Source organism: Lissotriton helveticus, chromosome 5_1 (genome assembly GCF_964261635.1).
Source record: "Lissotriton helveticus chromosome 5_1, aLisHel1.1, whole genome shotgun sequence".
Classification (NCBI taxonomy): Eukaryota; Metazoa; Chordata; class Amphibia; order Caudata; family Salamandridae; genus Lissotriton; species Lissotriton helveticus.
The window spans coordinates 1,165,350,860-1,165,376,690 of record NC_136065.1 but is presented as its reverse complement, the minus strand read 5'-3'; the positions used below and the strand labels follow the sequence as shown (position 1 = coordinate 1,165,376,690).

General features: G+C 41.7%; 1 protein-coding gene across 3 annotated transcripts in view; it reads right to left on the bottom strand.

Annotated features, from left to right (window-relative positions):
* Positions 1–25,831, bottom strand: part of LOC144755184 (caspase-7-like) — a 236,097-nt gene that overhangs the window by 138,376 nt on the left and 71,890 nt on the right. For all 3 annotated transcript variants that reach the window (XM_078643844.1, XM_078643842.1, XM_078643843.1), the window contains one exon: positions 10,034–10,209. In XM_078643844.1, the coding sequence (XP_078499970.1) occupies positions 10,034–10,209 (176 nt within the window). The remainder of the gene's footprint in view (positions 1–10,033; positions 10,210–25,831) is intronic.

The window sequence follows — 25,831 nt, the reverse complement described above, 5'->3', positions numbered from 1 at the left end:
AAGGATAAAACAGTTCCAGAATATTGTGCATCTAATCTCTGTTTCCATAAAGAAACCTGATCTGCAAATAAAAATAATACCATCCTGTCTGTAAAATGGCAGAGAGTGATGATGAAAGAGAGGCAATTAGATTAGCAACTGAAATAGCAGATGCTGATGCTACCATGCAAACAGCAGACCCGGATATAATACTCATCCAGGTCGCCAAAAGGAGATCTATAACCTTAAAACTTATAGAAAATGGACTGACACCTAGAGGTGGCACAGTCATATTCGTAATTGAGGCACACGAATATCGGCAGACAGAGGTATACTATACATGGATACATTTTCCAGCAGCAAATGCTGTAACAAAGTACTTCCACTATTACAAAATTGAGGTTCCACCCGACATTTACACTCCTTTCGAGGAGGTGGAAGTACCACTCAAATTCCAAGAGCATTTGCTCTTATTTGATGGCGCCCTAATACATAACAATCACATTACAAGGCTCGGTCCTTTAGGAAGACCAGGAGCAACGTGGCCGGTCTTAGCCGGATACACACCACATCCAGACATCGAAAGAATGCCTGCAGCAGAGCTATTAATACAGCTAAAACAACTACTAAAAATTCATAGACAATTAGTTCAGTATGTAATGCGGACTTCAACAATTCAGCCAGCGATTAAACTTCCACAGCTGACCCCTCACCAGGGGAACACAAATAAAATTACACCACAGAACATCCAATCCTGCCTAGGTAAAGTTCCAGCTAAACGGGAACAAATACCATTCTGGTTGGCACAGAAAATTACCCAAATAGAGGCGGTGTTTCCTGACACCACCCCGCTGGAAAAACACAGGATTCTGACTATATGTCTCCCAATGGGAATCGCACCACACATTGAGGACTGTGACACTTGGGGTACAGTCTTTGCTTCCATCTACACAAAAACGCACGGTGTTCCGTCCATTTCGGTAATACCAGATGTGCTAAAACAAATTCAAGATGAATACGGTCCAGAACTTGCTTTAACTCTTGGTATGAAATTACTGAAAGACTTCAAGCAGGTTTCGGCTATATTACTAGCCAACATAAAGGGTGAAGCAGCAAACGTGGCGATCCGCCAGAGGTTAAAAGAGACAGATATAGCAGACCAACCAGCTGAAATTGCCAGAATCATAGAAAAATCCTATGAAGAACTAGGCAGAGATAGTCTAGGTGGAATACCAGTAAAACCGCAACTGACTACAAGTCCAGAAAAAATGTTTTTTAATAATAATAATAATTCACCAAAAAAGAACTGGGATGGAAATAAACAATCCAATCCTAAAGAAAAGAAATTCCAGTCCAGAGGAAGGTCTCCTAGGCGAAGAGAGAAATCTCCAAACCCGAGACAAAGGTCACCCCAGAGTGACCCCTCTGGGAATAGATATAACCTTAGAAATAGGGATAATATTAAAAAACCTGATAGATATCAAGACATTGATACACGTCCCTCTCAATCTTTTCAGAATTCCTCGCAGAAATCGGAAAGAAGAGGACGATCAGAAGAGCACGCCAAGTCCAAAGACAAGGAACCTGCTCAACTGAAAAAGAAATCACAATTTCCAAAAAAGAAGGTAGCCAGTATCAAGGTAGTTAACAATGCCGAGAATACTGAGGACACAACTGAAAAACGGAGAGTGGGCTCAGACAATGCTAGACAGCGCAGCAGAGGTGAGCATAGCTCGCAAAGTCCTTATGAATCATCTGGAGACAGTGGACACGAATGAATACCTTCAAGTGGAAACTGCAGATACCAGAGTTAGCAAGCCCCACAAAATATACGAGATAACATTACGTATAGAGGGAGATAAGACTAGGAAAATTAGGGGACTATTTTGGGATAACCTCTCCAAAGGCTATGACATCCTTCTAGCTGAAAAAGACTGGCCACCAGAGTTTGTCAGGGAGTGCCCTCATGGCGAAGAAGTAATTATGCCTGCCTTCTCGAATCAAATACCGATTCATAAAAAATATACACTTGCTAGAAAGTGGGCAGTGGCCTTAGCACCTGCTTTATATAAAAATCATGTAGGATGGGATGAGGATTCTCCTCCTCACAAAGTCCAGTTAAAATCACAACCAACTGCACAAAGGCAGTACCCAATTAAGCAAGAAGCTAAAAAACAAGTAAATGAAATACTAGATCAGCTAGAATACCAGGGGGTGATTGAAACTTGCACCTCACAAATGAACAATCCTTTGTTTCCGGTCGCCAAACCAGACAACTCATATCGTCTAGTTTTGGATTACCGACACCTTAACACATGTTGCAAAACCTTTGCAGTGCAAAACTCACACAGTGCTGCACTAATGAATAACATAGTGCGCAAAAAATACAAAACAACCTTGGACATCTCCAATGGATTCTTTTGTCAAAACATAGCACCAGAGAGCAGATATTTAACAGCTTTCTCAGTAAATGGCACTCAAAAACAATTCTGTCGGTTAGCCCAGGGGTACAAGAACAGCCCGGGGGTATTCTCAGCGAGAGTAACAGAATTACTACAACTATATGATGATGAAGCATTATCTTATGTCGATGACATTTACTTAACAGATGATGACTTGGAGACTCACTTGAAAAGAGTGAACACCATAATACTTGGTTTCGCTGCAGAGGGTTACAAATTCAACTTCAAAAAATCCAGAATTGCCCATCTGAAAATCCAGTACGGAGGATATGAATTATCAAGTATTGCCTGGTTGACAGTCTTTTAAGAACTAGAAGAATTAAAAAATCTAAAATATGAAAAGACGTATCCTCTGCCAATCGACATTCTGCCTCTACGACATTACGCCTGTGTAATCTATACAGACGGACATGCTCAACCATCCGTTTGGGGAGAACAAGCATACAACCCCACATGTGAGATTACAAAAGAAGTGTGGCGCGGAGGTAAACTAAGACCTCTATTAACAAAGACACACTCAGTAGAAACCAATTCAGAACAACAAACTGAAATATTAGCTTTGAAAATGGCGCTAGATAATGCGGATCGCGAATTCCCGACACTTATAGTGTCAGATTCATATTACTGCGTCAAATCATATAACAGCGATTTGCAGACATGGATTCAGAACGGTTACAAAGATGACACAAATGCACCAATAAAGCAGAGACTGCTCTGGGAACAAGTAGCTCTTTTGAAAAAAGAACTACCAAAGACTCACGTGACACACTCACTGAGTCATCAGCGTGATGGCGTTCACGTTGTAGGGAATTCATTGGCTGAAGCAGCCGCAGCGGCAGCCACTAAACCGGCTCCCGTAGATCGAAAAAAGCGTACATTAAAATACATTGACGGTGAAACAATGCTGGCAGTGAAAACGTCATCAAAAGGCGACTGCTCAGCGTTACCGATCAACTATCCACTCAATTATACATACATAATCGATGCAAACTCCGTCCCTTTTGCTCGAATCCCTGGAGTGGGGGATAGAGTGATTCCAAACATGGACAGGAGAAACTTGTTAATCGCAGACGCACACATGGGCGAGGGTCACAGACACCTTAAATTAAAAGATTCTCTGGAAGAATTACAATCACGGTACTGGTGGCCAGGCATGAGCCTGCACTACACCATGTTTGTAAAAAACTGCCCAAACTGCAACAGAGATCGCAGTGGGGAGAGAAGCAGTTTAATACCTCGTCGTATCAAGGCAGATAATATTACCAAAAAAAAATAAAAATGGCTTGCGATTAACATATACAGGCTAGTTTCCACTTATAATGTAGATCACCAGCACTCGGCTGACGTCCGGACTATTATACAAGATTTGCAAGTCTAAATGGCATATACGCTAAGAGCATGCTACGTTCGACCATTTCTTTCACTCAGGCAAACCAGCCTGGGGGGGAAAACATGGCCAAATGAGCACAGCCCAGCGGGAATCTTCTCACTTCCTTCCTGAGGGTATGGGACGGTGTAAAGAAAAAACCAAGGCAGAAAGCAATCTATAATAGAAAGGATATTAGGTTCGGGAGCTGGGTGGGTCAAACATCTAATAAGTGTCCAACGTAGTCTAAATAACTTGCCAAGAAATTCTCTGAAGGGATTCAGTCCGTACGAATTATTATTCGGAACTAGGATGTTGATCTCTGACCTTGATAGTCAGACTTCAGTGGTAATAGAAAAAACCTTTGATGTCAAAGACCGTTTGGCTATTTTGCAGGACTTAAACAAAACAAGAAAAGACCTGAGCAACATACAGTTGAAACAACAGCCAACGACCACTGAAGATTCACCACCTGTCCCAGCAAGACCTGTCTGGATTCCAAAAGTCGGGGATCTAGTCAGGGAGAAGATCGCGGTAAAGAAGGAATTTGGGCCTTCTTACAGAAAAGCAGTTCCTGTCTTGTCTGTCAACAGGACAAGATCAGTTGTACTACCGCCACTTGCTGGAAAAAAGGAGAACCGAGTTGTATCCATCGACCTGGTAAAACCACAACATGTGGCCGATAACAAACAGTAGGCCAAGTGGACTCCCAATAAGTAGCAGAACACCAAGGTTTGCTACCAGTACAGAGGTCCTAACAAAGAGGCTCATCACATTCGAAACGCCTAAAGAAGAACAACAAGGACTATGCAACAATGCAATAGAACTCAGACCTCTGAAAACCCAAATAAAGACATTTAGCAGAGACACACCAATCTACAATGAAGTTCCAAGTGAAAATGCAAGAAACAAAAATCCTGAACCAATTGGAACAATTGACAGAACTGCATCTGGTTACTTCATCAACTTCGATGATTCCTCTGAAGGTTTCAGCGAACAAAAGACACAGCCATCATCAAAATCCTTTAAAGACAAAGCTAAGGAACTTTTGAAACAACTGAAAGAAACATATCTGGTTACTCCATGGATTGAATTTTGGGTGGGTTTTGGTGCATTTATCCTCATACTTTGGCTCATCATGGTATTTACCTTGGGACGCTTCATTGAGGGAAAATATGCTAAAATGGACACAGCAAGTCAGAACATCAACTTGGTCCTCAAACCACACACATCTTCACACGTCGAGAAACGAGAACTTTCTTCAGAACTTTCTTCAGCCAACTTCACAGCAATTCCAATACCTGGTGGGGTAGCCTGGGACAACACTGACTATGAAATTTATGGTCCGGTCGAGATCCTGAAATATCCACACCAAATCAAGATCTCCTTGAGTGATTTTGCAAAACCAAACTCATTTGCTGATGATTGGGACTTTGAAAGTATAAACAATATGATGTCTGACTTAGTAATGTCTGCTAAATTTACAAAACATGATTATTTGCAAGGTTCTACAAATTATGATAGTATGTATTGCTATAACCATTATGGTAACAGTTTTTTGCATAAATCTGCACAACCAAGAAATGTTTTAAATTATAATCAATGGGAACATTGTGCTACACCTCCAAAAGGGAGCTCTAGAACCGTTTATGACAAATATTCATACTTTCAAGGTTTTAACACTAGTAATGCTGAAACATTTTATTACAAATTGTCAAACAAGACAGGGATGAAAACCATGATAACCAACACAAAATTGATTTATTCTGATTCGTTCTTTGAAAAAATGAATACTTTTGGATTTGATTATTGGGACAAAAATGTTGATTTGAAAAGTGTTTGGGGTACAAAAGAATGGCAAGTACAGGGTTTAGAAGCTTTGTTTAGAGCCTGCATGATCCCAGAACAAATGATATTTTTAAATGACACTGTTCAACAAACCACCTGTCTTGGCTTAGCCAAAATCAAAGATTTAAATAACCTGTCTATTCCAAAGCCAACAATGTTTAGCAATAGCTCTGAAACAGATGAAGAAATAGACATAAACCATATACTTAACCAAAACAGAACACATCCTGATTGGAAACAATGGTTGATCTGGCCCACAGATACAAATAACTGTCAAGATAGATTCCTGAATAAAACACAGGGTTTCAAAATGACCAGGCCAGACCCTAGATATCCCCAAAGACATCACCCAGGGATAATAACAACCTACAGTGTGGGCAAATTATGCCTTCAATGGCTACAAACTTCCACACTGCCTGAAATTAAGCAACACCTAACTTTACTTACTGATGGTGCTGACTTGCGTGATTTCATACTGGGACCACGCAAACAGCGTCAAAAGCGTTTCATAGCAGCCTCTGTATATGCAGCATACAATGAGGCCTGGAAGGTTACTCAAATTGAAACAGCAGAAAGAATACGGGAAATTGACCGTATTAATTTGGAAAAATCACTTTCTGTAGTGGACAATGGGTTAATGACTCTGTCCTCCAGAATTTTTTCATTGGACAGCATTGTGTCTTCAGCAATCGATATATTATCGCAAGACTTACTGTTATTACAACATGGACAGTCACAATTGCGTTCCATTGTACAGCTTGGCTGGACGTTACAAAATCTTCGTTCAGGCTATGTGCCTTGGCGTTTAATCAACACAACGTCACTATTCCAAATCTTTAACCTTACTGATAGACAAATCGGTATGGCGCAGAAGGGTGCTGATTATACAATCTTGAGCATTGAAAAACTAGAAAGATTACCAATGACAATGTCAGAACGACCTGTCAGTGAATGGATAATCCACGGAATCATAAATATTCCAATCTCAACCTTCAGGTTTCAATACTGCCAAAAATATATACAGGCTGGCATGTACGAGAAATTGGGAAAGGGGTACCTTAAAACAACTTGGAACCTGCCCTATTCACATGCATGTGTCAGTAACAAAGGACAGAAAGTGTTTCTTAGTGGCAACAATTGTGCTATGTCACTAAGCGGCACGCTTCTGTGTAACGGTATTAGTTTGCACGGAGCCTGTGAAGGGAATTCATACAACCTTTCATGTCACCAGCAAGGCGCACCTGCAACTGAAATAGAACCATTCTTTCAAAGACTCTATAATGGGAGTTACATTCTTATTGTAGACCGCAGATGTTGTAGTCTTATGCCCGGGACTCCTTATCTCGTCACTACGACGGCGAAGGTCAAGTGCCGTGGACGATCTTTGTTCCCCAGCTCCTTTCCAGACAGGGAGGCAAGGGCATGGCCCGGTTTGAAAATTACTTCTATTCGAATAGATACTTTAAGCAGAATGAAAACAGTGCTTCTTCAGACGCCTACAAGGCTCACGTCATCTAAAGAAATGTATGATCTACAAGTCGCAAGGACGACTGCAGAGATACATACATTATTATCAACTAATTCCCCCGTACATTTCGCGGAAATCCTGAGCGAAATCTTAAATATTTCTGATACCACTGGGGTCTCAAAGGTATTTAAGACAGTATTTTCGATGGCATTAACACCATTCAAAGCCATACTGGGTATTTTTCCAGATTTCGTCCATTCGATTTTTGGCGGACTTCCCCTGATCCTGGGACTAATTGCAGGAATCCTATTCCTAGTCCTTATTTTCCGTTATGGCAACCCATGTCACAGATCAAACTCTCGCGACAATGGAAGATACGATCCTAGCCATTGGATACCGGGACCGGATATCAAAAATCCTGGGACTCTCCCGGCTTAGAGACCTAAACATGACTTGGTTTCTATCATTTCGACCAATGTGGCAAAGGTGTGTTTTACCTGTACTAAGGTGTCTGCTATGCGGAGAAGAATGCGTGTTAGACACCTGTCTGACGCTACAATCGGATGCGCCGGTGGATGCAGATACACTGTTGGTTCCTACCAAGGTTCACGCACTGTGCTGCCCTCAAAGGCTGCCAATTCTGATGACGGCATTCCTGGAATCTTCACCACTACGATTGAAGGGTAGTGAAGTTCGAGATGAAAGCAGCATCGAACAGGTACGACCTTCTGTCAGCAATGCAAATCAGAATGTCAATGGAGACAATCATGCGCACGAATGCATGGTTACCCCTATTTCCGACTTAGTGGAACTTTCCCATGAAGCTGTTGACAGTTTTTTCGAAAGCCTGAATGATATGATGTTCTCTCCGGAACAGAAATAGAGACTTTTGAGTAAACTCGCACACGGCGTTCCCTGAATTCGGCCTTCAACTTTAAAAATAAAGTCACATGAACAATTACAATCCAGTTCACGGACAGCAACTTTTTTCAGCAAGCCCTTAAAAAAAATTTCTATATATTTTTTCCCCGGGACACTGATCTTCTGCTTAAAGTAAGAAACTATTCCTAGAGAACTAAGATTTCTATTTTAGATACTTTATATAGACTTTAGCTGCCCGCTGGTATGTTCACAAATATTTTATTATGTGATGAAATGGTCTCGACCTTCCTTTCTGTATAGCTATATTAAGAGCCATTTCATGTGTATTTCTCATATACCAAAAAGCAATAATGCATAACAATGCGTGTTTAATTTTGCATTTAATTCATAGCTTAAGTGCATACAATATATATGACTGCAATTTTTCAGTATATTTGAAAATTTCAAAATGCATTTATGTATTTTGGGGTGGTAAGGTATACACTATACTCTATAGTATGTTGTACTATGTTATACTATGCATAGATTAGTAGATATGACCATAGTTAGCGTGGAGTGGGTGTCGTGTATTTCTATAGGTTCTGAATCGATCCCCCTATTCCTGACCCTATTCTGGTTAAACTACCTAGCTAGTTAACTAACAGTCAGCCCATGAGGCAAGAAAACCCCCATGATGCAGATACCGTTATCTGACGCAGTCACACTACGGCACAGGAACGTGTTATCTGATTAGGTCATAACGCTTGAGATCTAATTAGACAAGCGACATTCCTCCAGCCCCTGATAAGGCATACGACGTTCTCATAACAAATCAAACCTATGACAACCTGGATAATCCGTGCGGCCATTGTTTTGATTTCACAGAGAACTTTAGTAAAGAATGTGCTAACGAGCAAGTCGTATGACATCTTTATTGACGTACCTATGTCCATCCTTACGTCAATCCCGGCACCTTTAAGGTATAAATATTGCCGACCTTGCCCTATGCAAACACACGCGTGGTGACAAGACGGAGCAGCCATACTTGCCGAAGCCGAGAGCAGAAGCAGACCCCGCTGGCAGCAGCCCCGCCTTCCTGACGCGCTGAGAGACGCGCTGCTATCTCAAGCCGAGAGACCCAGCACCGGCGCTTCCGGGTAGCCCTCGCAGGCAGCCTGGAATATCGAGAGCAGAGAAAGAGATACCATTCCTCATTCATCCTAAATTCCAGGTACAGAACTGAATAACCCCTCACAGAGAATTCTTTAGTTATTCACTTGGCAAAAACAAACTTAACTTAAACTGTAACTTTCTATTCCCGCCCACGCATTAGACTTAGGTCAGGTACACGGGGTAGGCGTATTTAGAAACACCAGTTGAGTACGTTTAGTCAAATGTATATGTGTATGTAAATATATTTTAATCATTTTAAACATCATATGGCTCAGAAACCATATCAATGTTTTTACAGTATTATTTTATACTATTGCTTCTAATGTATGCACTTTACTTAACTATAAGTATTGCAATAATATCGATCCATTTCTCTTGTACGAGAAAAGAGACTGATCAATAAATAACATCTTTTATTGAACACGCCCGTCTCTTCCTTCTCTCTACATTCTGATGAGACTAAGAATGCACGTACTGACTGAGTAAAATAATTGCCTTGTGCTCACACGACTCTCGAGATTGACTCTTGATTAGGGGAGAGCAAAGTTGTCATGTTCTATGGTTGTCAGAAACTAAATCCCTTCTTGTCTAATCAGGGAAGTTAATCCTTCCTTGAACATTCGAGAAAGTTTCTAGCGAACTCTGAGCTTAGCTGGCAAACCCAAAAATTAAGTCTAGTATCGACAGTAGTAGACCTAGTTAACGTCTGGCCTAGGCCTTTACTGCTGTAGGTACTATTCCAATGCGCAGAGCCTATTGGGAAAATAGGAGCTACACTACACAAGAACATGTTTATTTACATTAGTTTTTGATTTTACATTTTCTGACAAATAAAGACACACACCAATAACGAATATTCATAGCATAAATAATTACCTGGATGAAGAAAAGCTTGGGTTTCCCAACAAGAGTTCTACACCGGTCTCCTCTGAAAAGTGAAGTCAGTTCCTTTATTTCAATCATTCCATCCGTCCCATAAATATATCCCTCCTCGCCATGGCTTAACAGGACGCAAACAAAGCAGGCATTATCACTGTGTTTCTCGTCAGCAACTGCAAAGTAACAAGGTACATATATTTCAAAGTTTTTTTCAGAGCCTTGGGTAAGTAACTTCCTGCACTTGTTTCGGAGAGCAGTTGGTCCAGGCAAGCACAGTATAAAATGTAGAGGCCTACTGAGGTGCGCATATTAATGCAAAGGTTTAGGATAACTACCTGAGATTCCATGAGCTGCAAACCCAGCATTTAGCACTATTATTGTTTTATTTAGAAATTCACCCACACATCCATTTTGGACATAAAACGCTGTTTTCACTAAAAAACACTAAATTGCACATGCTGTTGAAATCAACCTCGGGCATTCAATTTGTTCGTATTGATCTGTGCTCCCGTCAGGGGAACTTCAGTAGATGTGGCGTAATGGCATTATTTCAGGCATGTCAAGCAATAAGGTAACACAAAATGCTGGAAATTAAGTGGCGTGGTCAAGACGCCATGAATAATTGAAGCCGGAAGTGTGAACGCCTGCCAACAATGCCCTGCACTGGCCTGGCGACAGAACCTGGCGTCGGAAGGTAAGACCGAGGAGGCAGGCCACAGGGAAGAAACATAAATGGTGAAATTCGGCCTGGAATCAGGGAACCAGCATTGGTGGCTGTTAACAAAGATGACTGCTAGTTAAGATGGACAGGGCCCGGGGAACAGGTCTGCAACGGAGGGCCCGGTTGATTAGGCGGGTGGGAGGGGACCCCTTTGAGCAAACAATGTATGCTGTTGAGCCATCATACCCTGGGGCGATACTGTGTGACACAGTCACCTAACACCCCAGCAAGGACTGACCCAGTGGCAGACCAGAGAAGACGTGGGATGATTCGGAAAATAGGCAGATGTAGGGAATTAACGCCACATAAAGTCTGGTACCTATGCTCCGGGGCAAATCGGAACACGAGTGCAGACGTCATGCTCCTGCTGGGATCCCTGCCATTCCGCTCGCTTATGCCATCAATCTTGACCTCTGGAGGTACCGAAGGGACATTAGCTCACTCTGGGAGGGTCGAAAACCAGGGCCTTACTGCCATAACCAGAAGAAGGTACCTAGATAGGATGTGGCAAGATAGTCAGAGAAAAACAGACACAAATTAAAAATATGGACAAATTCGCCTTTAGGAGTAGGGCGGTAAACAAAGCAGGGGATGTGCAGTCTATCCTGAAGCATGCCAGGTTAACGAGGAATGGAGGTTTACAAATAAGATCCTCCCCTCAGAGAGCCCTGTTTGCCATAAAAAAAAAACGTATCCAACCTGGAAAAAATGACCAACACAGCGGACATTAATTGGGTTTGCAAGGATGTAAGCAAAATCGCAGAACAAGTACACACGGAAGAGGTCACATTGAGCAAGCACACTGATTTCATTAGAATCATAAGTCATAGGTCTCAATCATAATTCTTTAAATGTCGGGGAAGGATCAGGAAACACTTAGAGATATGCTGTATGAGGCCGCACCCAGGTGGGGCGAAAGGCCACAATGTATTACGATACACCTTAATATTCCCTGGTATACAACAACGTTTGCCACCTTGTCCTGTGGTCAGGGGCGTATGCCTGGAGTACCCAAGTCTCCTCACTGGATAATTCCCATGGACATATATCATGTTTAAAGGTTTGGTTTCTTTGGGTGGGGTGGGGTCAATATCTCAATCTGTTTGGAGGGTTGGAGTGTGAGGGGGTGGGACTTGGGGGGTTATGACCAGGTAGTGGGTGGGGAGTTTGTTGAGAATGGGGACAGTTTTTTGATTGTTTAAGTTAACCTTGTACTGTGCTAACATTTATATCACGAGGCTACATCAACACATCAAATGGTACAATACCCCCAAACCACCAACGATAAAATCCAGACATGACAAAACACATACGTTTTGTAACTGAAACATGACGAATGTAACCTTTCTATAATGGAACATATGGGGCCTTAATGACCACAGCAAGTCCTGTCTCATGCATATATACCTTATGCGGCACCACGTAGATGTGCTTTTCCTATTGTTGTGTAGTTCCTATAAAGCCTATACAGGATCTGCATGATCGGATAGCATACACTGTAGGATTGGTGTCAGACTGATTCTGAACACCCCCACCAGGTATGTTTGCCTTTTGTACCAGATAGCTCACAGCGCCACTAGAATCTCCTCTTACCAAGGAGAGAATAGTCCTTGGCAACCATCGAACATGACAACCCTGATCCCTCAGGACCATGGAAATAATATACTACTTTTCGTTCAGTCACTCTTGCTTAGTTAGTCTATCTTAGAGAGGTAAACAGAATAAACAGTCTGGGCGTTTTTACTTTTTAATAAGTATTTATTGAGCAGTTGTTATTCTGGTGTAAAATAGATGAGATGCAACAATGGTTAGACAGTAGCAGATATATAGGATTAGAAGCAATATGAATGTAAAAGGATGGTAAAGCTCTATCATCTTGCGGTAATCATGAATACATACAAGTACATAAACTACATGGTAATAAAAAGATTCGTACTCCAGCGATGCCTCCATAACCAGATGTACCTAAGTGTAACTAGCATGTGTGTAGGTGTTAAGCCAAGAATCCCTCTAGAATAAAGTCAAGCTCATTACTTGAAGTGAGAGACTGTGGGACCTCGTCTTGGTCTCGAGTTGGACACCCTGCGAGGGATGTTAGACCACTGAAAGCTGGAGTGTCAACCTGCAGGAACCTCAGGGTCTCTAGTCAGTGTATCGGCCGAGAAGTCCTGATCTCCTCTGGCTATCTCAGCAAGATGTGATGTGTATATATACCTATAGGGCTCTCCAATACTTGCATACAGCAAGTAACCCTGGAGCTCATGGTTAACAGATATGCAGTGCCCGGAAGCATCCCACAGCAACCTTGATCGTTCAGCATCAAGTAACTCCCATTCGAAAGCAGCCTGAACACTGGAGTGATCATGGCAGCTGGGGCACCCCTCAAGTGACAGGATCAATTTGCTGCTGAACTATTACAGGCCCCATGCACCATTATATCCTGACATATGAGTGATCCACTTAAAGTGTTCTCACAGTTTGTACCACTTAAATATACTTCTCTATCCCCACTCCGGCATCGAAATCTGTACAGTAATTCCTAAGATTCCTTGATGAATTCCCTACCCATTTCTTCATATCTGCCTGCCTGCTTTTGTTCAATGCAATATTGAAATTGAAAAGTAGTGACCGGCAGGGCCGGACTGGTGATTCCGGGCACCAGGCAATCCCCGGTAGGCCGGATGGTGTGGAGGCCGTATTTTTAGAGGGGGCTGGTTTTGCAGGGGCAACCCCAGCAAAACTGTCCCCCTCTGAGTGCGGCCGATTTTGGGGCCCTGACTAACTCCGTGAGTCAGAGTCAGACTGTGGTAGTCTGTCTGACCTAGACTGGGGTGGAAAAGTACAACTGCAATGCTGGCAGAGGCAGGCAGGCGATGGTGCCGGTGCGCAGCGCGCAACGCAGATGTCTCTGTGTCTTAGTCTTCACCCTTAGGGTGGGGGCATGGGGCTGCAAATTTGTCATGCGCATTGAGGCCTTGAGGGCGAGGCTTGCGCTGGGTGCAAGCAGCAGCACAGCAACTGTATGGGGCTGGCCCTGCATCTGGGCCGAGTAGACGCCTAGAAGGTAATTTAATTAATACAATGAATACAGTACCAGGCCCTGCTGCACAGCAGTGGAGAGACGACCGGGAGGATGATTGCCAGCCTGCAGGCCTGATTGATTGTGAGTGAGAGGAGCGAGGTGGTCTGATTGTGGGGGCAAACATTGTGTGTCGTCCGACAGGCATTTTGCTGTTTTTGTCATTGTATCCACATATATAATGCAACAAATAACATTATACCGACAGCAAGCGAGGGATATTGGCTTTGTCAATAGTTGTTAGTTGTATACGAAGAAAAAACAATTATGGCTTTGTTGTATATATTATCGAAAATGCTTCAGTTCTGACATGATGAGACAGTGAAAGAACTATAACAAGTCTCTTGTGAGTTATATTAAAGGCAGTGAAAGGTGGTACTGTTGCTGAGTTAAGATTTTTTTCACCCTCACAGTGAGGGCAAAAATGGAGAGCCCGAATGGGACCCGTCTCACCAGCTGCTTTTTAAAACTGCTGGCCCACTTAAAGCCCTGGCCATACCCTTGCACTTGTGTGCTAATAAAAAGCTGCATTTCTTTGCTCAGTGTTTTAATTTGTTTGCTGCTGGCAACCGTACATAGTCAGTCCCCAATTGCTGACCCTGCAATGTTTAATACTGGTCTGTGGTGGCTATGCTGATAGCTATCGTTTACTGATTTATTAGATTCTTATTCTTTTTACTATTTCTGAATTAGGGTTTCTTTTTAAATTGTTTGTGCTCCCTTTGACTGGCCTGTCCTCTCGTCTGCCTTCTTTCACTCTTTATTTTGCTTCCTCACAGACATCAAACACTGCTGTACCAGCTACCATTCCCGTAGACCAAACTATTGACCAAACAATGGAGACTTATTCCTCGAACCAGAAAACAACTCCATTGCCTTGTTTAAAATGTTAGTCCCGTTTTTTTTTCATTCAGTTTCCTTGCGTTATAGACATACATTTCCCTCTGGGACCATCCTCATGTTATAAGCACATCTCCATTTTTTCTTCATCCATGTATTTTTACCATACTCCCAGCAACATTTAAGATGTCGTTGTTGGTCAGTTTAATAGCTTTTTACTCTTAAAATCCCCTGTTTTGTCACAAAATAGGTTTCTCACGTACCCTGTGATGTGCTACCTGCAATGCAGTACCACCTGAGTGTTCCGCTTGTTCGACCTGCCTAGGGACACCTCTGGAGTAGTGGGAATCCAGATGTGTTCATTAAGGAAGGCCTCCAGCAAGCCACTTGCTTCATTGGTGTTCTGAAAGCCTTTATATGTGCGTTTTAGTGTCTTTGCTGGTCTTTAACCTGAACTTTTCCAACATTTAAATAATTTTATTCGTTTTTTTTTGTTTCAACAAATTGGCATTAAGTAAGATTCCCCCCCCCCCTCCTTGCTCCCCCCTCAAAAAATCCAAAGAAATCTACAGTTGCAAAGAAGATTACATTCACCAAAACGGTGTAAGCAGGGCTTTAAGTGGGTTGAAAAAACTGAGGGGTCTCTCAAAGGGGCGTGGCCAATTTAATTAAGGGCGTGGCTTAAAACACCAAAGCTAAAAATCTGTACTTAGCATAGTATATCGCCCTACTGGTATTTTGCTGTTTCTGTCACTGTATCCAGATATATGCTACAACAAGTAAAATCATGCCTCCAACAAGTCAGGACTATTGGCTTTGTCAATGGTTGTTAGTTTCATAAGATAAATAAGCAGCAACTATGGCTTGTATATAATATTGGAAAGTCTTCCACTTAAAGCCCTGGTGAAGACACTAAAATGTTGCTGCTCATGAGTTTCAAAAAGAGAAGGGAAATCCAGAGAGAAAATGACTGTTTATAGGATTTCCCTTCCTCTATACCGCGCCAAAAACAACGGATCGGTTGTGCCAGGACACAAAACAGAGCCCGATAGAGACCCGTTTTGAGGCCCCCTTTAAAAAACTCAACAAAAAAGAGCCACCCAATTATCCCACAAGGACTGGGTATATTCAATAACAAAAATCAAATGTCCCTCCAGGAATCATTTCGTTCAATGTAAATATTCAAAATACTGTCACATTCGTGATCAACATTTTTCATTAAGCAGGAGACAGTTAACCAATCCAAATAGCTGTCTGTATCAAAAACAAGTTTTATTCTTGTATTCACTTTTTTTCTTTCTTATTTATATTTTCTTTATACTAGGCAACACACACATAACCAGGAGAATACAGTTGATTACAGTAGTGTGAAATCACCATTTGCTACAATTATGGATTTAGTTAAATTGCCATAATACGAGACAGAATCACAATCATATGCGTATTTGTATATACTCCAATTACAACATATTCGCAAAATGGTGATAGAGTGTCGACGTTTCGGTCCTCCATTGGTCTATCCGATCCTTAGGACCATCATCAGGACGATGTAGTTGCACATGTATATATCTAGTGAGAAAACAACAAGCTACAACTTTAAGGTGTTCCCTGCATATCAAATCCGATTATGTTGCTTCACACATCAGGACAACAAGTGCACCCATATAAAACCGGACTACCCAGTGACTGAATTTAAACCAAAAATGTGACACACCCAACGAGTGTGAGACAGAACCACGTGAGAACTTATTGCATACCAATAAAGTCCATTTAAAAACCAGTTAAAAGCATGTCTGAACTTAGATATACCGTCTATTCACCTTATCCTAGGTAATTCAATCTCCAAAGCAATCGGATATTAGATCACTCGACAAGCTCCTCATATAAAAATCTGTAATATAACATAGCTTAGTGAGCATCTGAGAGGTTCCATTATTTGAAAAATGCCAAAAGGGCAAAAAGAACAAAAAGAACCCAAGGGTACTTACATAGTGGACCCAGAACAACATCAGTGACCTATAAAGCAACCATGGTAGAACTTCAATACCCATATATTGCAATCCAATATAATCATCTAGTCATATACCAACACCTCAAGGTGACTAGAGGAATGAATACTCAGTGATTAGAAGCGAAGTTTAACTGCTGACCTAAGTATAAAAACAGATGGTCACAGTAATGAAAAACAAATCGGCCATCTCATCACCCAAAGCGCCGAGCGGTCTCACTAAGTATTAGGACTTACTAGGATAGAAGACTGGACACGTCTGAAAAGATCGCTCCCTCGACCCTGCTCCAACGAGACCGAGTGACCCAAACGCCGGCGGCACCATCTTTTCAAACAATCATTTCCACGTCTTTCTCAGCGCGAGTTCTGACGTCACCACGCTGTAATTGAATTTAGCGGCCATCTTGTAGTGGATATACGATAGATATGGAGGCCAAAGTGTATTTAGATGTTCGCGCGATACTGAAGTTATATCCAAATCAAAGCCAGAATTGTGAAAAACCACAATTAAATGTATTCTAGAGTCCCATATTATGCATGGAATAAATCGGACCTATCAAAAAGGCGCATTCATGCTCAGCGTGTGATTTAACGTTACCACGCTGTTTTATGGGTGGCGGCCATCTTATAGTGGATAAAAGATATATGGTATAAGTACATACGTGTTATTAATGTGAAGCCAGATGACAGAGTATGTCATAATCAAACGACAAATACGGAAACCCACAATTTATCTGTATTGTATGGTCACATATGACGCATTTCAAATACCAAACAATCCACCATCTTCCGATTTATGCTGAATACGTGTCAGTAATCAAAGGGATCTAATGTAAAGTCGCTAGAGTATGCCACTCAATAAGCAAGTTCAGTCCTTTCTCCACTGTTTTATATTTCCAAATACACTTGTTCTCCCTCTGTGTGAGCAAATAATCCACATTGGTACATCTTCTAGTATTTCTGATAACTTCCAAGACAAACCATTTCATTTGTGTAGGGCTATGGGCAAATGCTTGGTAGTGTTCTACTAATGGTGCAGTTAATACATTGCACCGAATACGTGATTGGTGCTGTAAAATTCTTTTTTTAACTGCTTGGGTTGTTTTACCAATGTAGGATAAATCACAGGAACACTGTATACAATAGATTACATTTTTGGTTAAACAGTTTGAGTGGTCACGTAGCACAATTTCATTTCCATTGAGATTACACGTTTTTACAGTCAAAGTGGTGGCACAAGCAGTACAATACCCACACGCATAATGGCCTATCACAGGTGGCATTCCCCATAAATTCTGCAAAGTAGTGGGTACTGGATCTTTATATGCCCTCACTAAGTAATCCCGTAGGTTTTTACCTCTTTTAAAGGCAAATCGTGGAATTTGTAACTGTGGTTCAACTTTGCTTATTAAATGCCAGTTATGTTTTATTATCTTTACTATGGCATTGGACTCAGTTCCAAAGGTGGTTACACATGTGATGGGTTGTGAAGCCTGTGTGTTTATATCAACATCTCTTTCTTTGTGTAATAATGACTGTCTGTCATAATACCACACGCGTTTCATTGCACGTTTTGTTAGTCTGTAAGGATATGCTCTTGTGACTAATTTAGTCAACAACAATTTAGCCTCTCTAAAATAATCCTCCCTTTTCGTACAATTCCTTACGACGGAATTGTACGAAAAGGGAGGATTATTTTAGAGAGGCTAAATTGTTGTTGACTAAATTAGTCACAAGAGCATATCCTTACAGACTAACAAAACGTGCAATGAAACGCGCGTGGTATTATGACAGACAGTCATTATTACACAAAGAAAGAGATGTTGATATAAACACACAGGCTTCATAACCCATCACATGTGTAACCACCTTTGGAACTGAGTCCAATGCCATAGTAAAGATAATAAAACATAACTGGCATTTAATAAGCAAAGTTGAACCACAGTTACAAATTCCACGATTTGCCTTTAAAAGAGGTAAAAACCTACGGGATTACTTAGTGAGGGCATATAAAGATCCAGTACCCACTACTTTGCAGAATTTATGGGGAATGCCACCTGTGATAGGCCATTATGCGTGTGGGTATTGTACTGCTTGTGCCACCACTTTGACTGTAAAATCGTGTAATCTCAATGGAAATGAAATTGTGCTACGTGACCACTCAAACTGTTTAACCAAAAATGTAATCTATTGTATACAGTGTCCCAGTGATTTATCCTACATTGGTAAAACAACTCAAGCAGTTAAAAAAAGAATTTTACAGCACCAATCACGTATTCGGTGCAATGTATTAACTGCACCATTAGTAGAACACTACCAAGAATTTGCCCATAGCCCTACACAAATGAAATGGTTTGTCTTGGAAGTTATCAGAAATACTAGAAGATGTACCAATGTGGATTATTTGCTCACACAGAGGGAGAACAAGTGTATTTGGAAATATAAAACAGTGGAGAAAGGACTGAACTTGCTTATTGAGTGGCATACTCTAGCGACTTTACATTAGATCCCTTTGATTACTGACACGTATTCAGCAAAAATCGGAAGATGGTGGATTGTTTGGTATTTGAAATGCGTCATATGTGACCATACGATACAGATAAATTGTGGGTTTCTGTATTTGTCGTTTGATTATGACATACTCTGTCATCTGGCTTCACATTAATAACACGTATGTACTTATACCATATATCTTTTATCCACTATAAGATGGCTGCCACCCATAAAACAGCGTGGTAACGTTAAATCACACGCTGAGCATGAATGCGCCTTTTTGATAGGTCCGATTTATTCCATGCATAATATGGGACTCTAGAATACATTTAATTGTGGTTTTTCACAATTCTGGCTTTGATTTGGATATAACTTGAGTATCGCGCGAACATCTAAATACACTTTGGCCTCCATATCTATCGTATATCCACTACAAGATGGCCGCTAAATTCAATTACAGCGTGGTGACGTCAGAACTCGCGCTGAGAAAGACGTGGAAATGATTGTTTGAAAAGATGGTGCCGCCGGCGTTTGGGTCACTCGGTCTCGTTGGAGCAGGGTCGAGGGAGCGATCTTTTCAGACGTGTCCAGTCTTCTATCCTAGTAAGTCCTAATACTTAGTGAGACCGCTCAGCGCTTTGGGTGATGAGATGGCCGATTTGTTTTTCATTACTGTGACCATCTGTTTTTATACTTAGGTCAGCAGTTAAACTTCGCTTCTAATCAGTGAGTATTCATTCCTCTAGTCACCTTGAGGTGTTGGTATATGACTAGATGATTATATTGGATTGCAATATTATTATTAATCGGGTTTTATAAAGCGCAAACAACCCGGAGGCCTCGTAATATATGGGTATTGAAGTTCTACCATGGTTGCTTTATAGGTCACTGATGTTGTTCTGGGTCCACTATGTAAGTACCCTTGGGTTCTTTTTGTTCTTTTTGCCCTTTTGGCTTTTTTCAAATAATGGAACCTCTCAGATGCTCACTAAGCTATGTTATATTACAGATTTTTATATGAGGAGCTTGTCGAGTGATCTAATATCCGATTGCTTTGGAGATTGAATTACCTAGGATAAGGTGAATAGACGCTATATCTAAGTTCAGACATGCTTTTAACTGGTTTTTAAATGGACTTTATTGGTATGCAATAAGTTCTCACGTGGTTCTGTCTCACACTCGTTGGGTGTGTCACATTTTTGGTTTAAATTCAGTCACTGGGTAGTCCGGTTTTATATGGGTGCACTTGTTGTCCTGATGTGTGAAGCAACATAATCGGATTTGATATGCAGGGAACACCTTAAAGTTGTAGCTTGTTGTTTTCTCACTAGATATATACTTGTGCAACTACATCGTCCTGATGATGGTCCTAAGGATTGGATAGGCAAATGGAGGACCGAAACGTCGACACTCTATCACCATTTTGCGAATATGTTGTAATTGGAGTATATACAAATACGCATATGATTGTGATTCTGTCTCGTATTATGGCAATTTACCTAAATCCATAATTGTGGCAAATGGTGATTTCACACTACTGTAATCAACTGTATTCTCCTGGTTATGTGTGTGTTGCCTAGTATAAAGAAAATATAAATAAGAAAGAACAAAAGTGAATACAAGAATAAAACTTGTTTTTGATACAGACAGCTATTTGGATTGGTTAACTGTCTCCTGCTTAATGAAAAATGTTGATCACGAATGTGGCAGTATTTTGAATATTTACATTGAACGAAATGATTCCTGGAGGGACATTTGATTTTTGTTATTGCCCTTTAAAAAACTGCCGGTGCTCAGACCCGATGAGACCCGGCCCACTTAAAGCCCTGGGTGTAAGGATATACTTACTGAAGGCCTAGGCAAAACTGTATTTTTCCAGTTCTTCTACCTGAAATGTGTAACAACAGCTGTAGGCAAGCTTGTTGGCTGTACGTGCCTGTTAAAAAACCTCAAAGAGAAATAAAAACTTGACCGTAGATTCAGATCCTGCCTCAGTGCAGTATTTGGGAGAAAAGTGCAGTGGCTCTGTGCCCTTAACTCTCACTTGTTACACCCCGTCCCAGCTCCTCATTCTACCTTCCATGATCTGTGCAAACATTTTATTCTGGCTGATCTGTGTCTCTTATCAAAAATCAAGGTTGAGGGAGTGAAGAGGTAGCGCTGAAGAGCACTCAGGTGGATGCATCCTCCTCCATGTAAATGTATTTAGAAAACAAAGAGATCCACCTCTTGGAGGTTTCTTGTATGTCCAGGGATGTGAGACATACACACTATTTGTTAAAATACCCCTCACACAAGAAAAGGGCCCTTGGTGTCATGCTTCATCATCGGGGTCTTCCCGCCCCGCTGCGGGACGGGGCTTGCTGCAACTGGCGACTACGCTGGAGCACTTTCATTTTGTAAGTGCTATGTGAGGTGTATTTGAGTGAGTGAGGTAGGGTCAGGGGTGAATGGCAAAGTGATGTTAAAAAATACCTGGCCTTACGGATTTAAAATAACTTTATTGGTCATAGGCTGGTATTAATAAAAACAGTGTGTCGGAGACTCAAAGCAATTAATGTGCTGATTCTCCTTGTAAAGTCAACATGTTTCGAGGTTTATGGCAGCCCCTTCATCAGGACAGAGGAGATCCCTCTGACACTCACTGGTTGCTATCAATATGTGAAACGTGTATATACAAGTGAATTAAAAAAATTATACAATACCTATGTGGTATAAATATATGTTTGTTTTAGCTCTATCAGTATTTCTGAAAATAGGCCTGTAAAATAAACAACACAGTTACTCTCCGTGCACTTCCCAATGCGCAGGTATAGGTAAACTAAGGAAGGAAAAAGGTGACATATAGTGACTTCACTATATAAAGGTATATTATAGTTAAATAACGGTGCTGTGAACTGGTAGGGTAAGAAAAGGAAAAAGACAGTACATAACAGAACACACACACGTCACAGAAAACACACATTCTATATAGTGAATACTCGAGTGGGTTGTAATAGGCTGAAAAAAGAACATTGGCGTGAGTTTTTGTACATACTAGCAAGGTTAGGAGTCAGTGCCCCATGAGCCGTCAGTTCGAGAGATATTGAGAAATTCACATCGGTTGGTATAAGCGAGAGGGAAAAAAAAGGGGAAAAAAGGATGACCTTGACTCAATGGTGAAATAAGGTCAAGTCATTAGCAGTTTGATGGTATTCGTGGTTGTTGCCAGGTCCTCCCTCATGTGGCTATGCCGTACTTACTTATTTGAAGTCCTAGTTCTCGCCTCCACTCTCTCCCGTGGCTTCCGTGATGTGAGTGAGAGGGTGGAAGGTGGCGTATTTATGTGCTCGATAATTGGTCCATCACTTACACCTGCCCGTATTCTAACCGGGCGAAGTGAGTACTGAGCACTAGAAGGCTCACGTCAGAGCATAAAGGAAGGCGGTGGCCATCTTGCTTTTCCGAAACACCGTAACCGAAGAGAAAGATGAAGTTACGTTGTTAGAGTGGACACGGGATTACGACAACAGTCCACCTTTACTCCCCTAGATTCCACAGTACCCATTGAGATACTGACGTTTGAAAAAGCCGCCATGGAGAACCTAGCGCATCTACCAACCAATGAGATTGATACATTCCAAAACACTTCACAGAAAGAAAAAGATGCCTTACGTGAACTGGCGAATAACGCTGAAATTGTAATAAAACTGGCAGACAAGGGTGGGGCTATTGTCATTCAAACACAACAAAACTACGACAGAGAATGTAAAAAACTGCTCAACGACAAAAGGAACTATGAGATCCTACGGGATGATCCGACAGAAGAAGTCCGCATTCGAATCCTCATGATGGTAGAAGAAGCGACAGCGCACGACTGGGTTTCGAAAAAAGAAGCTGATTTTCTCATCCAGAAAACCCCTACAACACCGTATTTCTACACAATACCGAATATCCACAAGGAGGCAGCATATCCACCAGGCTGCCCCATTGTATCAGGCATTGGATCGATTCTTGAACCCCTTTCAAAGTTCCCAGATGCCTTTCTAAGACCCATAGTACAGGCCACTAATACATATTTAAAAGACACTAAAGCAGTACTCCAACTTATTGAAGATCTCCCTTTTGACCCTAATACTAACCTCTTACTTGGGCTGGATGCCGAGAGCCTCTACAGGAGTCTTCCTCACTGTGAAACACTCAAAATCATTGAGGAAGTCCTGTTCTCTACATCCTGGGACTACCAGACGCCTAGGAGTGTGGTCATGGAATGCATCAGCCTAGCATTAAAGAAAAATTTCTTTCTCTATGAAGGGGTACACTACCTACAGAAACACGGGACCAGCATGGGGAGCACCTTTGCTCCCAGCCTGGCTGGTCTCTTTGTACACCATCTAGAGACCACACAAATCTTACATCAACAAAACCCCTTCCATGATCAGTTAGTAACCTGGAAACGATACATCGATGATGTGTTTGTAATATGGAAGGGGGACAGGCAATCGGTTGAGGATTTCATGAAGTGGCTGAACCAACAAGATAGATTCCTCAAATTCACTCAAACAGCATCAAACGAGAATCTCGTTTTTCTAGATCTCAATATCTATCCGGATTAGGGTAGACTCAAAACCAATACCCATTTCAAACCTACGGCCAAGAACTGTCTCCTATTATACAATAGCTTCCATCCGAGATACCTGAAGGGACAATCTCCCCTACGGGCAATTCCTCAGACTCCGAAGAAACTGTTCTAATGTGTCTGAGTTTAAGAGACAAGCATCTGATTTGGAAGAGAAACTGCTCAACAGAAACTATGCCAAGAAAATTGTACAGAAAGGCCTAAAAAGAGCGAGAAACAACAATAGGGAAGCCTTACTAGAGAACACCTCACCTAAGGAACCGGTAACCCGTCCCATCTGTGTCACAACCTATAACACTAATTCAGATAAGATCTCCAAGATAGTGAATAAACACTGGAAAATCCTCAATTGTGGAACCCTCGACTTCCCCAAACCCATGTTTTCGCACAGGAGGGGTAAAAATCTGAGAGACATTTTGGTCCACACGAGACCAAGAACAACCGAAAACCCATGTATGACAAGACTACATTCTGTACAAGGTCATCATCCATGCGCCTCATGCAGCACATGCGAACTTACCAACAAAAGCAAAACAATAACATTTTCCAATGGCACCACTTGCGAGCAGCGTGCATTTACCAATTGCAACAGCAGAAACGTTGTATACTTGATCACGTGCCCATGTGCCAAGGAATACATAGGAATGAAGTCAAGACCGGTCAAAATACGCATCGGCGAACATAAGAGCAATATTCGCTGCAAGAAGAATACGACGAAGATGGCAAACCATTATGTAACAATGGGTCATGACATCAAGGATCTTCGCTGGATCGTTATTGAACATGTGGCGAACGAAAAATACCTTCTAGAAAAAGAACAACGTTGGGTGTTCCGTATAGGGACACATATCACTGGGCTGAACGATGATATACCATGGGCACAATTGAGCAAACATTAGTGTATTGTAATCTGACCACACCCACGGTCTACATCACGACATGAGAACAAAAATGAGTGGTTTGGATGTGCAGTAAGCAACATAAACCTGTTGATAATTATGTGATAACCGTATGACACGAGTATCATTCCGGATCAACTTCCTGAATGACCTTGCCTCATGGCAGACATAGTTCTACAAGTTACACTGGGCCATCGAGTGGGGTATCGTGCCCGCAGAGATACCGCAGAAACATTTTCACACCCACATTCCCCACTAGATTACCCCATACAGATTAGACCTACTACCATAGGGAACACTCCCTAGGGGGCTGTTTGGGTGCATGCTACTAACCATATTTCCATAATGCATGTATGTGTATCATCACTTTCATTATTAACCACCTTTTGCCCCGTTAAATAGTTAAAATATTCTTTTCGATTCAGCTATACAGAACCCACAGTTGGGTTGTATATCACGATCAAGACCACTCCAAAATGGCCGACTTGTCGCGTCTACCTTGAACTACTGTGCCTCTATGCCCTTATGCCGGTCGGCACACATGCCGCGTATATTCTCAATCTTTCAGAGCTCCAATTTTATTTACATTATGCTGGACCTAAGCTGTACCAATGTTTAAAGTCCACTCTAATAACGTAACTTCATATTTCTCTTCGGTTACGGTGTTTCGGAAAAGCAAGATGGCCACCACCTTCCTTTACGCTCTGACGTGAGCCTTCTAGTGCTCAGTACTCACTTCGCCCGGTTAGAATACGGCCAGGTGTAAGTGATGGACCAATTATCGAGCACATAAATCGGCTGCCTTCCACCCTCTCACTCACATCACTGAAGCCGCCGAAGAGAGTGGAGGCGAGAACTACGACTTCAAATAAGTAAGTACGGCATAGCCGCATGAGGGAGGACCTGGCAACAACCACGAATACCATCAAACTGCTAATGACTTGACCTTATTTCACCATTGAGTCAAGGTCATCCTTTTTTTCCCTTCTTTTCCCTCTCACTATACCAACAGATGAGAATTTCTCAATATCTCTCGACCTGATGGCTCTTGGGACACTGACTCCTAACCTTGCTCGTATGTACAAAAACTCACGCCAATGTTCTTTTTTCAGCCTATTACAACCCACTCGAGTATTC